Here is a 15,752-nt window from a genome sequence, read left to right on the forward strand (position 1 = left end):
CAAAATTGCTTTAAAAATCACTTTCAGCATCTCGTTTCTGTGCAAAGTCCCATTTAGATTGAACGCAGCGGACGCTGCGCCCATTTTTCACGCAAAGAATCATGGGGCATAGAGATAAGGTGGGTAGCCAATTAAATACATCATGTAAAAATGTGAAGACATGCTGGAGGAGCTGTTCTGTGGTCGGTCATAAAGGGTTAATTTAGGCTGTGTAATTAATTAATCCCAATTAATCCTGCAGGTAGATAACTGTAGAAAGATTTAAAGATGATCATAATAAAACTATCAGAAAAGAGTCCTGATGAATGGAATCACAACTTTCTACCACATTTAGAACCAGGAGGAGTGGAGACCCAGGTACATGGTCCAGCATCAGACACGGTCTAACAACGATGCCCAAAGATGAGCAGGAGACAGGAAGTCTCTGACCAACATCCAGGCCTCACAAGAGTAAAGACCAGGAGGGCCAAGGGTCCATAGACTGTAGTCCACATGCTCAGATACCAGACTGTCTTGTTCAGCGAACCATCATCCTCTACATCAGCGGTTCTCAGATGGAGTGGCAGGGGACACTAGTGAGCCTTAAGGGGGGAATCTGTACAGTATGCTTTTACTACAACTTTAGGTCCTGTAACCAGGCCTGCCCGAGGTCCAGGTGGACCCCTGAAAACCCCCAGATAATGGGACCTCCCCAGTTATGATTTATTGATGATATCAGTGTGTGTGTGTGGGATCAGTAGCATTGGTGCTAGCATCCTGGCTAACAGTTAGCTCGTTAAGAGCTGAAAAGCATGGCGAGCTATTTTTGGGTTCAAATTGTTGTTAAAATGATTCATTCAATTACAAACATTTAAACCAACTAAAACAATTTCTCTAGCCACTTTTACCACTTCTGACAAATTAAACGTTTTTTTTTTTTTTTTTTTTTTTGGCCTTTTTCTTCACTTCTTATTACTATTTTGGACACATTTTTGCCACTTTTGGGAACTTTTTGCCACATTTAACCCATTTATGCAACCTTTTTGCCAATTTTTGCCCACTTTTGTCTTTGTTTAGCCACTTTTTTTGCCCAATTTAAGCCTTTTTTAATCACTTTTAACCCCTCTTACCACCTTTTAGCGACTTAAACCCTTTTTTTGCCAGTTTTCTGCCATTTGTGATCTATACTGCCACCTTTTTGACACTTTCAACCCTATTAAGCCACCTTTTGCCTTTGAGCACTTTTTTGCCCAATTTTTCTAGTTTTTTAAATCACTTTTAACCCTTTTTACCATCTTTTGACAACATTTACCCTTTTAGACCGCTTGTAAGCCAATTCCATTTCTGTTTTGACACTTTCAACAGGTTTTTGCCAATTTCAACTCATTATTTGCCCACTTTTTTTTTTTTTTAACCAATTTTTTTGCCTAGGCATGGTGGGAATATTTTGCAGAGGTTTAATGGTATTAAGAATCAGTAGCAGCCAGTCCTACACTCATTCTCGATAAACTTGTTAAGGTAGTTGAAAATATTACCGATGCTATGACTGTGATTTTGGCTAACGTTAGCCGTCCTTCCACAGAAGGAGACGATCTGATCTTAGACCCCGACCTGACAGCCGGAAGGTTTCAGTGTCATTCATGTCATAGTGATCGATAACCAGGTCAGAGACGCCTCACGCCATCCCAACAGGAAGTCCGACATCTTTGACTCCTGTCTGATGTCTTGGATTTGTTCTGAGTGGAATGAACCATTGAGAGCACAGAGAGCTCTGCATGAGTGAAATCCTGAGTGATCAGCTGATCAGACACAGCCACCATCATGACAAGAACACCCTGACCTCTGACCTCTGACCTCAGCGTTAAACCATTAAAGCACCAGAACATGGCTCAGTCTCTGTGGGGTTCATTAAACTCCGCCACATAAGAGGCCGGCTAATATTCGAGCCATCCTCCTGGATGAATATCTCCTTAACTCTCCTCATAAACCCATCATCCTCTTCTTCTCCTGTTCTCTCTGATTGAATGGGTGTCCCGTCCCCATAGAGACGCCCGTCACGGCCCAGGATTCTCCCCTACAGCTCTGAAAACATCACTTTAGATAAATCATCAGTTAAAACAGCAGCTATCAAGGAGCACAGCCAAGGAAGAGAGTTTAAAAGTTCACCAAGCAAAGACGGATCCAAGGTTAGACCAGATCCAGTCTGGTCCTCCTGGACTCACAGGAGACTCGGGTTTAAGCCTCAGATATCACTCTGGACATTTTTGTCCATAAAGGTGAATTTTTCACTTTCATTTTCATTAATTCTATCAGTGTCACTGCATACGGCGTGGTTTTTTTAGAAGTTATTTTTTCTTCATGAACATTTATATTCCAGTTTCATCTTTAATGGGTAAAATCTGTTCTGCTCCCATTATAAACCGATCAGGACAAAAACATATCCTCTGTGAGTCATTCATATAAAACTACATGGAAATATTTTTCACATTTTTAATTTATGTAAAATATTATATTATTTACATTTTTAACCCTGTGGTATCTCTGCAGACTGCTGCCTCATTCAGAAAACCTGCAGACATCCTTCACTAGTCTTTATTTTGTTCTGTTTCATCCTGATGGTACGGTGGATTAAATTCATTTTTTCTCTTTAATCTAAACTCAGAATCCCATCATGACAGGGAAGTCTGAACATTTTTAAAATGTTTTAAACATAAAACCTGAAATATCACAGTCATCAGTATTCAGTTTTTCTCAGATCTCAGCTGAAGCTCCTCTGGCAGGGATTAGAGCCTCCAGTCTTCCTGAAAACGAGCCCACAAGCTCATTGGAGGATTTTCTGCCAATCGTCTTCATAGATCCTCTCAGGCTCAGTCAGCTTAGATGGGGACCGTGTGTGGACAGATGCTTCCAGGTCTACAGAGATGTTGGATAGGGTTCAGGTCCAGAGCTGTAGCCGGGTCCCCCTTGGCCCCTCAGAGTCTTCTCTAATCCACTCCTGTGTGGTCTTGGCTGTGGTCTTAGGGTCACTGTCATGTTGGTGAACCTTCAGCCCAGTCTGAGGTCCTGTCCAGTCTCTCAGTCCTTATAGCTGAGAAGCACCCCCTCAGCATGATGCTGCCACCACCATGCCTCAGTGTTGGGATGGTACTGGACAGGTGAGGAGCGGTGCCTGGTTCCAGTCTTGGTTTCATCAGACCCTTCTCAGTCTCAGAGTCCTTCAGGGTTTTTATTCACAAACTCAGTTTTTAATGACTGATCCTCACAGCAGACGTTTTTATCCCAGATATCTTCTTAGCGTGAACATTTTAAAACACAGCAGAGGGTTTAAAGAAACAGAAGAAACACAGTGATAACAAACATTTACAGTCTGATGAGCTTTCATTTGTGTTCAGGAGGATTGAGAGATTAAAAACTGTTTGACTTCTCTGTCGTATTTGTGCCTCAGACTACCAGAACACTGAAGTCACAAATCTTCATTTTTACTGAAGTGGAACAACGAAGGCACGTTTATCTCTGAGACCACAGCCTCTCTGTGGTCTAAACCACTGAAACTCAACGCCTGGTTTGTTAGGATGATCTGTGGCTCTTTAACTTCTTAATCTGAAACATTATTCCCCCAGAAAACAATAAAAAAGGAAACTTTGACTTCAGAAATGATCAATTTAAAGGTCACATTAATCAGTTTGTTTCCCATTCTTCTACAGTAGGCTTTAATCTTCAGCCAGTCATTTTTGTCTGCATGTTTCCATTGCCCTTTTTTGAAAATTTTGCCTGTTTTTCCTTTTTTTTGCCACCGTTAAACAGTTTTTACCTTAAACCCACTTTTGCCACTTATTTTTGCCCCTTTTTTGCCACTTTTATCCCATTTTGCCCTTTTCACCAGTGTTTGCCTCTTTTATCCTGCTTTTTGCTATTTTTCCCCCTTTTTTTGCCACCTTGCCCGTTTAAGATGCCTTTTGCCATGAAATGCCCCTTCCCCCATTTTTGCCACCATTTCTTGCAGCTTTTTGCCTGCTTTAGTCAATCTTCACTCATTTTTGCCATATTTATTTTTATTTTTTGTCACTACTTACCCAATTTGACCACTTTCTGCCTACTTTGCCCCTTTTTCACCCATTTTTACCACTTGTTTGCTGCTTTTTGACCATTTTTGCCACCTTGAACTTAATTTTGCTGCCACTTTCACCCACTTTTCCCCCTTTCTCCTCTTAGATTGTGGCTCTTGCAGAGGTATTTTTCAACAGTTTGGCTCTTTGGTGGAGCAGGGTTGAGTAACGCTGATCTAAACGCCGTCATTAGAATGGATGAAGCCGTCTCCACCGCTCTGCTCTTACAGGACAGCTGAGGCAGACGGCAGGTTCCTTCTGATCAGCTGATCTGATGATCTCAGGTCTGTCTAAATGTGGTATTTTAAAAACCATGCAGAAATGAAGGACTGTCCTCAGGTGGATCCATCTCTCAAAGCTTCAGTCTGATCTTGTTCCTGGTCAGAGAATGACGGACCAATCAGAGTCGTTTTAGAGGAGAGAGGTGGTACCTATAGACATGGTTCTGAATGATATGCCTTCTACAGTTTCACGTTTTATCATCAGTGACATCAGTATTTCATATCCAACAATGAGCTCATAAAAATGTCCCATGAATCACCACTGGTGTCAGAATTATTGACCATGCTAAAGGTAAACAAACCCATCCATCCTTTTTTTTACACCATTTATCCCGTTGGGGGTCGCGGGGGCATTGGTGCCTATCCAAGCTGTCATTGGGCGAGAGGCGGGGTACAAGGACAACCAGGCACACTCACACCTACAGTCAATTTAGAGTCACCATTTAACCTAACGAGCATGTCTGTGGAGGTGGGAGGAAGCTGGAGTACCCAGAGAGAACCCACGCATGCATGGGGAGAACATGCAAACTCTGCACAGAGAGGAACCAGGACCCTTCTTGTTATGAAGCGACAGCGCTAACCCCTGCACCACCGTGCAAACCCCCCACTCTTAAATCTGTCCTGACTAATATCAGTCCTGTTCTCCAGATCTAAATCCACCTCAGGTGAAGGCCTGCAGAGCGTCCCAGGACGGAGCAAAACAGAGCCAAACTGTAATCTAACCCTGCAGAGAGTGAGTCAGATCCCTGCAGACAGAGCAGCTCTGGTGGCTGATGACGAAGAGGAGATCATCTTCATCAAAGACCCTCTCTGAGGGAGAAAGGAGGGAATCGCCCTCACTGATGATCTAAGAAGATCAGAGTTATAAACCAGTTCATGGTGAACTCACCGCTGATGGTGGCTCTCTTGGGCAGGATGGTGATGGCACCCACAGCGGCGTCCTCCAGCTGGTGGATGGGACTGTTTTTGGCCCCCCAGCTGTCAGAGCCTATCCACAGGAAGTGACCCACCTGGTCGGCTCGCTTGCTGGCGTTCAGGATTCCCCTGGAGTCCAAAAACATACAGAATCACATAAAGTCTACAAATCTGTTGATGAAAATAGTGGCTGAGTCCAGATCTGATCACAGAGGTTAAATTCTAGCTGCAGAGATGAACGCCTCTTTTATAGTTTCATTGAATACACGTCTGATGAGGTTATTTTGATCCCTGATGTTGTGTTAACTACATTAATTCTGTTACATCACTTCCTGTTACTTCTATGCCTCCCAAATGTCATGTGTCATGTGTTTGTTTAGTGTATTTTTTACCTGATATCCTCATCGGAGGCGAACAGGATGACGGCGCGGGCGTAGCGGGTGTCCAGCAGCAGGTTGATGATCTTATCGAAGTCTGAGGGTTTGTGGTCGTGAGGGATCTTCAGAGACTGGGCGATACAGATCCCACCTGAGGAGAGACACAGGAAGTATCAGCATGTTAACCACCCTGATCACTGAGTTCAGAGACTTTATTTTGAAGGGAGCATCTAAAAAAAGGTCGTTAGTGATTCGATCCCCGCTGACTTTAACCTTTAGGAAACATCCTTAAAGGTTCCTCTCTAAAAGGTTGAAGCAGCAGAAAAGTTGCAGCAATCAGAGAAGTTAAAAGGAGGAAAAAGTAGCGGCGTCTCTCGCTGACATTTGATGAATTCACAGAAACTCGGCGCCGGTCACTGAGACGAGAGACGCTGTGAGAGCCGCACGCTCACGCCGTGCTGCTCTGGAGAAATGTCAGCGTACAAAAACATGAGCAGCTTTTAGAGAAGTCCCTTTTTAAAGCCGTTACACCATCACTTCCTGCTGATCCAGAACTGAATATAGGAGGTTTTACCGTGTCCCAGGGTCAGGTATCTATCAGGACCATGGACAGATGATCAGAATAATCCGGACAGACTAGGTAGATGTCCTCCTCTGTAGCCAATCCTAAAATAATACCATTAAAACAATCCCAAACAACCAAATCAGTGTCACATCAGTCTAAGCATGGCGGTGTGGCAGAACAAGCAGACTCAAGTAAGACCAAAACATGGAACAAGCCTCTGACATGGACTTTATAAGAACTCTGCCCCCTAATGGATGGAGTAATAACAGCACCAGACTCAGTTAAGCAGACAGACATTAGAAAAGCAGCAGATGTATCACCAGGGCAGGACAACATAGATCTTCAGCTAAACATCAAATATTTACAACGTGAACAACTAAGATGGAGGACTGGGAACGAAGGAACCCGCACAGCAATGAACCTGTACTGGATTTAACAAAGACGGCATCACCAGAATAATCCTGGGTTCTGTGGTCTGGTCCAGGGCTGTCAAACTCAGTCACAGCAGGGGCTGGATCCTGGATTCAGGTCTAACCCGAGGGCCTAACAGGGTCAACATTTGACCAAACTCAACCCCATTTCACCAGAAATAAAATATGAAACAAACAGCACTGATGATAAATCATTAAAATGAAAAAATGAAAAGTTTAAAGGCCCAAATCTGAGAAAAAATTCCAATTTATTAGTTCAAAAGATCAGAACTTGATATTAAAAATAGAAAAATAATGTTTTAAAGAGCAAATATATGAAGAGGAAGTTAAAATTATAAGTTTGGAAGGTCAAAATATGACTTAAAATTCTAAATTGTGAGTCTAAGTGGTTCAAATATGGGATTAAAAAGCCAAAAAATAAGAGCTGAAAATGTCAAAATATGAGCTAGAATTCAAAATGATGACTTAACTCCTTAAAGCCTGTTGTATCATATTTGAAACATACTTTTATGATACCTCTATCTGATCAATATGATTAAAATTTACTAAAAAAAACCTTCAGAATACACTCTGATAAATGATAAAAATGCCCTCAAGTGGATAATCAGTTACTAAAAACACCTGATGTATCAAATGAGAGACTAAAAATATATATGTGTTAAATTTATGGAAATTTGGATTTTTTTGGATCTCAGTAGAAAGTGAAATAAACATTTCAGATACAAAAAATGAGAATTTTCAGGCTATAAGGTGTTAAAAAGTTAAAAATATGACTTAAATTCAAAATTGGGAGTGTAACAGGTCAAAATATGATGGAAAAAGTAAAAATAATTCATTTAAAATGTCAAAATATGAGAAAAAAATTGAAATCATGTTTTTAAAAGTCAACATATGGGATTAAAAAGTCAAAGTAAGGAGTTGAAAGGGTCAAAATATGATTTCAAATTTAAAATTGTGAATCTAAAAGATAAAAATGTGACAGATAAAGTCCAAATTAAGACTTGAAAAGGTCAAAGCATGAAATGAAAAGTCAAAGTCATAAGTTTGAGTCGTAATCTTCAGATGCAAAATTGAAAATATGAAATAAAACACAAATAATTCAGATTCTTATGGCTTAACAAGGATGTTTAAAATAATCAAGTTGAAGTTCACATTTTTATACTGGGGGAAATCTGCAGACCTCATACTGGTGGGCCAGTTAAAACACAAATATGATAGGATCGTTCCGTGGGCCAGGTTTGGCCCCCGGGCCTTGAGTTTGACACCCATGGTCTGGTCCAGGTTCCAGTGTGGGGCAGTGATATCAGAGAAACATGAGGAAGAACAGCGTGTAGCCTGCTGGAGTCCTCTGGAGTACTGGAGGTGAAACTACTGTCAGATAAATGCTGCACTCTCCTCTGTCGATCTGAGAAGGTCATAAACGTTCACGCCGCTCGTTTCCATGTGGGTGGTACGGTGTGATGTGACCCTGGCTCAGTCTGTACACCCTGTACAGATGTATTTACCTCAGAGCATCTCTCTTCACTGGAATGAATGAATTTTCCAATAGCTATATTTACATGGACCACTTGATGTCAGAATACCTGGTCTGGACAAAAATGCTTCATGTGAACACTTCATTTGGATCCAGAGACTCAGGAAGAAGTTTCCTTCTGATCCAGAGAGCTGGTTTATGCTGGTAGCTGTTCAGACCAGCATCATGAAGACCCTGGATCTGATGGTCCTGCTCTGTTTGGGCTGATTTTTGTCTCACTGAGCACGTCTGCCGGACAGAAACATGGCGAAGCAAATCAAAGCTGATCTGCTGCTGTGACAGCGTTTCTCCTCGAACCCTTAAAAAAACTGAGAACTGATCAGATAATATCAGGAACAGACAAGAGAGGAGAACAGCCACGCTTTCATACAGGGAGGAGCTGGAAAAATGAGACCGTGACAGCGATTTATCTATAACAAAGCCAAGGAAGAATTTCTTCTTCTCCTGCAAACTGTTGGTAGATCTGACAGGTGTGAGGATGCTGTGCAGATTTGATTTGATTCTGATCACATCTTTTAGCCTCCATGAGCACAAACAAGCTCCAATCAGAAAAATTAAATCTGAAAAATTGCTCAGGCAACTGGAAACTGAAGAAACGACGTAGTAATAAAAAGGTAGGAAACAAATCAATAAAGTAAAAGTTGTAATATCTGCGTTTGATCCTAAAAAGAATCAATAAGAAGAATAAATGTAACAGAAATCTTAGAGGTCAAACGGCCAATCTGGTGGCAGACTGACCTGTCGATGTTTTATTTTGCTAATGAGTCTAAAATCGTTTTAAATCTGCTCTCCTCCACGTCCTCCACCTCTTCTTAACCCCCCCCCCAGTCCACATTCAGCCCCCAGACGTGGATCGTGTGATGAGCAGCGTGAGGACTTTGCAGAAAGAGTTTGGCCTTTACGAGCGTCTGCTTCAGCGAGGCGAGACGAGGGCGAGTCAGAGGTCGTCGGGGCTCCAGAATCACAAATGAGATCAGGAACGGTGCCAGTTAGAGAGATCAGCCGGGGTCAGCGCCGAGGGGAAGTCAGGACTTTCAGCAGCACGACCACGACACAGAAAGTCTGAGTGGTTCAAAGTTTTAGACTGATAAAGTTTAGATTCTGCTGGTATGCAGGTCTTTACACAGATTTAGGACTGAAACCAGCCTCAGAGTCTGGGTCCTCAGTGATCCTGGTCTCTCCTCAGACCTTGTGTAGTCCACCAGTCTCAGAGACCAGGTCCTCCCAGCAGAGACAGAGACCAACATGAAGCTGATGGCCGCCCTTCTTAATTAGCTTCCTCGGTGCCGCTGATGTATCGCCTCATCACGCCGCCTCACGAGCGTTCAGAGACTTGTGGGAAAATAAATGTGTGGGGCTCCGGATTCTTCTCATCATTAACAGCTGATGGATGTTCTCTGCTCTTCATCAGGAGGAAACTAGAGCCACGAAGTCTCAGGGAGGAAAAGACGATGGAGACTTTTACCTGAGTCTGTGACTTCTTCATGGTTCTAAAGGAGAGATCTGGCAGCCATGTTTGATCTCTTTAAACCTCATCATTCACATTATTATCTACTATAAAGGATCAGAGCAGCTCAGGACCAACAGTACCATGTTTAATAGTTTATTTTACAATTACTGTTTTTATTAAATCAGTAATTATTATTGTTATTATAATACTAATTATTATTATTATTATTGTTATTATTAAAATTACAGTAATAATAATAATAATAATAATAATAATAATAATAATGAAATTATTATTGTTCTAAAGCATCCATATCATCTATTATCATATCTTGAATGATGATGAATACCTGATCATATCTTTACAGTTAAGATTAGTCATCAGCTGTTCCTCGTCCCTCCTCATCAGACCATTCATCACCTGCTCCACTCTGGTCCTCCTCTTCTATGATCAAACATCCCTGAAGCCACTGCTTCATCCTTACCTGCTAACATCAACCTCAATAATGGATCAACTCTCCACAGTAGAATGAGACCTCTGCTCCTCAGTTCTTCTGTTTGTCTCCATAACAGGAGGAGGAGGAGGAGGAGGAGGAGGAGGAGGGCAATCAGGAAGAGGAAGGTTGACTGTGTTTAAAGCTCAGAGCAGGCCTGCTGAATACATCAGTGTGAATCCTCATCTTATATTCCATTGAGAAGAGCAGATCAAAAATGTGTATGAGGAGAGGAGCATGAATAAAACATGGAGCAGACAGTGGTCAATAAACCTCAGAGCTCCGCTTTACTCTGCACAGTTTTACATTTACACCTGAGTGGATCAGAGCTTCATCTAGTCCACGCCTGAGAGTGTCCGACTAATATTTACAGTTTTTATCTCTGTATTCACACAGAAGATGAGGACTTTAAATCCAAGTTCCTTTAGAAACAATTCTGAAGCAGTTAGAGAATCTATTCGAGACGTTTGCAGGTTCAGGGGAACCTGAACACAACACCTGAATGAGGCTGAGCTCATGGGGAGTCATGTTAGGGATGTAGAATATTCTATTTCAGCCAAAATCTACTGCAGATACCCAAAAATATGGCTCTGACAAAAACACCACAAACAGGATGTTTCACCTGAAAGGGTTAAGGATTACAGGGCAAACAGGTGCATCTATAATAATTACAATATCATGAAGACTTTATTGTTACCTTCATTTAATTCTAAATGTGATTTTGAATTGGAATTTGACTTTTGGAAGTTGGAATTTTGACTTTCCCTATCGTATTTTGACCTTTTAGATTCATAATTTTAAATTTAAGACATATTTTAAATTTTAAAGCTCATATTTTGACATTTTCAACCCCTAATTTGGCTTTTAAATCCCATATTTTGAACTATCAGACTCATAATTTAAGATTTTAAGTCATATTTGACTTTTAATCTTGTAATTTCAAATTCTATCTCATATTTTGACCTTCCAAAGGTCTGATTTCAACTTTCTCCTCTTGTATTTGCTCTTTAAAAACATTGTTTTTCTATTTTTATTATCATGTTCTGACCTTTAGAACTAACAAGTTGGACTTTTTATCTCAGATTTTGTCAAATGTTGTTACTGGTGAAAACGAGGTTGACAGTTTGTGGTTAGTGTTGACCCTAGTGGGCCCCCGGGTTAGACCTAGATCCAGAATCTGGCCCCTGCTAAGTCTGAGTTTGACAGCCCTGCTTTAGTGAATGACGGGAGCTGGCTCTCATCTCAGAGACTGTTCCTTTATTTGTTAAGTAAAAAAATCAAACTGGAAGAATGTTTAGGAACCAACAGACCGGCTGTTTTTGCTGAGCTGAGACAAACGATCCAGATCTCTAAAGACCTTCAACTAGCACAGAAACATACGATATAAATCTCTTTTCATGTAAAGTCTAAAGGGGTAAAAATATCTAGAATGTTCCATATAAATAAAGTTTAAGGGGACTGAGCTGGAGCCTCTGCACTGGTCTTTTTAATAAAGGTGTCAGGGAAACAGAAGAGTTAGCGTGGGTCAGATCGACCCGTCCTCACAGATTACTGTCATAACGTCTGCAGGAGAGCAGACCCAGGACGGGACGGTCAGACGGGGCTGTATCGATCAGCTAGTGATGCGTCTGCTGGAGCATGAAGCATCCATCACGGTGATCAGTGCTGTTCCTGCTGTCATGTCTGTTCAGAGTTTTTCTCTGACATAGACACTGTACGCAACACAGACCGCCATCATGGAGCCTCTGGCATCCAACAGGACAGGTGTCACCTGTCCCAGTCTAAATGAACTACATATTTACACACAGGGCTCTGTAGTTCACCCAGCATTAGTGAGCCCCCAGCACAGGTGTCTGCCCTCTGCCCCACCTTACCCACATTTTAACCTCATACTGCTGAAAACTGACAGAAGGAGCTGAGCCCATGAGTGTGTTTGCCTTAAACTGAGGTGTAATAATGGCATGCACCGTTCTGACAGTAAAGAGAAGGGTTCCAAATCTGCCAAGAGGAAGAAGAAGAAGAAGAAGTCAGGTGATCAGCTGAGCCAGGATTAACGCTTCATGCATGAAAGACCAGAGAGAAGTCACACAGGGGTCCATAGGCTCCTCTGGCCATCAGTCAGCGTCCAGGCCTCACCAGACCAGGAGGACCAAGGACCCAAAGACTCTGACTGTAGTCCACATGCTCAGATACCGGGACCACCGCACAGTCACTGCTCACAAACCCATCACCCCACATTTGAGTCCAAGTCTGCGGTGGATCTCAGCCTCACAGTCAGATCCATGGATTAGTCTGACAGGAAGGTGGACTGCTCTTCAACCTCTAACCATCCCTATGTCAGCACCCAAGGCATCCCCAAATACCTGGGTCTTTGCTCCGACCTCTGAGGTACACAGAACTCAGCGTTAGACCAGGTACCCTAGCCCTCAGTCACCACAACGCCGTCCCATTTCTAACTTTGATCGTTCCATTTCCAGCGCCTCCTGGAGACAGAGTTCCAGGTGTAATGATGAAACGGGCTGACCCCTATAGTTCCTGGTCATCAGTAGTCCTAGACGGTATCCATGGAAACAGACAAGACCAGGATCCTGGACATTTCTAGAAGGAGGGGTTTTCTATGTTCATTTAAAACCATGATGCACTGAAACAAGTTTAAAATCTGATATCAGATTGTTGCTGATGATTCCCAAGGCATTCTGGGAGATTTCCCATAATGATTGGTTTTTAAATCTCAGTTTGAAGGTGGATCTAGACCAGTGATACTCAACGTGGGGCTCTTTTGTGTCTAAATTAGAAACATTATTAACGTTTGCTACCTCTGTTTCACACTTTTATCCTGCTTTCTGTATTTTTTTGCCCGTTTTTTTTTTTTTTTTTTTTTTTTGCCTTTTTGCCCATTTAAGCTGCCTTTTGCCACCTATTTCCCATTTGCCACTCATTAATGCATTTTGCCCATGTCCCCACCTTTTTGCTGATTTTTGCCCATTTTAAAGACTTTTCACTCATTTTTTTGCTTCAGTGTTGACGCTTTCGGACCATTTTTGCCACCTGTAAATCATTCTTTTTAACTCTTCTCACCCATTTTGCCACTTTCCGCCCTTTTCTGCCACTTTTCTGCCACTTTCCTGCCAGTGTTTGCCGCTTTTCTTCCTATTTTTGCCACTTCTCACCCATTTAAGCTGCCTTTTGCAGTTAAATTCCACTTAATTGCCACGGTTCCCCCTTTTTTCTGATTTTTGCCCGTTTGAGTCACTTTTCACTTGTTTTTTGCCACTTTTGGATCCTTTTTGCCACCTGTAACTTCTTTTTTTTTTTTTATTTGCCACTTCTCGCCCATTTTTTGGCATTTTCTGCCCTTCATGCCACTTTTCTCTCAGTGTTTGCTGCTTTTCTCCCCATTTTTGCCTTTTTTTGCCACTTCTCACCCATTTAAGCTGCCTTTTGCAGTTAAATTCCACTTAATTGCCACTGTTCCCCCTTTTTTCTGATTTTTGCCCGTTTGAGTCACTTTTCACTCATTTCTTTTCCCTCAGTGTTTGCCCCTTTTTGCCTATTTTGCCACTTCTTGCCCATTTAAGCTGCCTTTTGCAATCAAATGCCATTTTTGGCCCATTTTCCCACCTTTTTTTTCTGATTTTTGGTCATTTTTCCCCAACTTTCTTCAGATTTTTGCTACTTTTTGATAATTATTTGCCACCTTTAACTTATTTTTTGGTCACTTCCCACCCATTTTTGCCACTTTCTGCCCTTTTTTGCCACTTTTCTCCCAGTGTTTGCTGCTTTTTGACCACTTTTGCCACCTTTCATTAATTGAATTGCCACTTTTCACCACTAAGGTTGTGCCTCTTGCCGATGTATTTTTCAACAGTTTGGCTCTTTGGTTGAGTAACACTGATCTAGACCTTCATCCTAATCCTCCGTCCTGCCAGAATCAGGACATCCAAACATTTTAGGAATTTAAAGCTGAAGCTCTTCCTGTTCCTCCTGGCTCTCGTCTACCTGACCAGCTGAGTTCAGTGATCTCTTCTCCTCTGGAGCTCTGAGATCTGACCATCCCCGCCCTGACACCACTCTTTAAGCCTTGATGACATATGGCCGGCGGCGCTGCCCCAGGATTTATCCTTATTACCAATGACTAAATATTGATCCTGGTGATCATTCTTCACTTCAACTATGTCCACCTCCCCTCGGATGTGTGGAGATGTGTGGACTGAGTTATGGCCTCCTTCCCTCTCAGCGGCGAGTGTCGGAGTTATGGCTGCGAGTGTCACATCTCACAAGGTCGAGCAGTGAGTCAGAGCGGCGTGTTTTCAGGCCTGAACGCTCACAACGACCGCCAGATCGAACACGGCGTAAAGATCCAGAGCTGCTATCACAACGTCATCAGTCTCCTGCAGATCAGCACGCCACGGGACGCTGTCTGCAGCAGACGGTTAACCCTTTAACCGAGAACCAGGGAATAAAGGCACAGGTGTGGCTGAAGGTATTTTAAAATCAGCGCTCTGCTTTGTAAATGCTGCGCACATTTTAAACATTTGGTGAAAATGGTTTAAATTATTTTAACACTGCTGTGAAGAATTGTCTGCCCCCTTTGATTTCTTTCTTTTTGTGCACATTTGTGGCTTAAATGTTTCTGGTCATCAAACTAATGTTAATATCAGACAAAGATAAAGATAAAGAAGATAAAGATTTTTACATGGGGCCAGGTCAGTTTGGATGGCTTTTTTTACATTAACTGATCATCATTTAACAACTTTGGTATTTTCTCAGGTTATCTTTGTCTCATTTTAGTTTGATGATCCAAATATTTAAGTCTAAGCACTCCTGAAAATGCCCCTCACCTGCTGGCCTGTGGCCCCAGTCCAGTACACCTGCATTCACATTAACCAAAACAAAACCAGATATAGGACTAAAGCTTGTCTAGGATCCAGGACTCTACCATGGGACCCCCTTAGAGAGACATTCTACCACATACACACACACCCCTCAGTCCACTTCCACGCCGTATAACTCCACCTCAGCTCCTCCAACTGACTTTATTTGGGCTTTAAAAAGTAGACACATTATTCACGCTGGATTCTCTTTTTTCTCTTTGACAGATTTTTAATAATTCCTGTTGACAGACTTTTACTGTGTGTGTGTGTGTGTGTGGGTGTGTGTTGGGATGTGTGTGTGGGTGTGTGTGTGTGTGTGTGTGATAGAATGTTGGGACTGTCTTAGTGAGATTAAAAGAGAACAGCACAGCAACAACAGGCAGAGCTAACATGATTGGTCCGTCCTCTCCCTGTTTCTGATTGGTAGTTGCAGGTAAACATTTAGAGGATGTGTGAAGCAATGAAAGAGAAGAAGTGAAGGTGTCAGTCTGGTTCTGGTTCCTCCTCTCAGCCTCAGGGTTCAGTGAAGCAGCGTTTTGGTTTAAAAGCTCTCTGATGTACTTTCTCTGTTCCTCTGAATGAAAACCTGCTGCTGAAGTTTTCTGCTCCAAAACTTGAAAATCTGTTTCAAAATACATGAGGAGAAAAAATGATGACAGAAAAGAGCTTTTACTTTGGCGGGATGAAATTTAGGAGTCTTATGTAACATGCTCTCATGCAGAGAGGCGTATATTTTTATCAGATCTG

At 42.1% G+C, this 15,752-nt stretch overlaps 1 protein-coding gene across 1 annotated transcript in view; it reads right to left on the reverse strand.

The window, feature by feature from the left end:
* Positions 1-15,752, reverse strand: part of LOC121506940 (metabotropic glutamate receptor 7) — a 449,909-nt gene that overhangs the window by 223,008 nt on the left and 211,149 nt on the right. The window contains exons 3-4 of the mRNA XM_041783000.1: positions 5,674-5,809; positions 5,256-5,410 (exon numbers count right to left, since the gene is read on the reverse strand). Coding sequence (XP_041638934.1) covers positions 5,256-5,410; positions 5,674-5,809 — 291 coding nt within the window. The remainder of the gene's footprint in view (positions 1-5,255; positions 5,411-5,673; positions 5,810-15,752) is intronic.

This window comes from Cheilinus undulatus, linkage group 3, assembly GCF_018320785.1.
Source record: "Cheilinus undulatus linkage group 3, ASM1832078v1, whole genome shotgun sequence".
In the NCBI taxonomy this organism is placed as follows: Eukaryota; Metazoa; Chordata; class Actinopteri; order Labriformes; family Labridae; genus Cheilinus; species Cheilinus undulatus.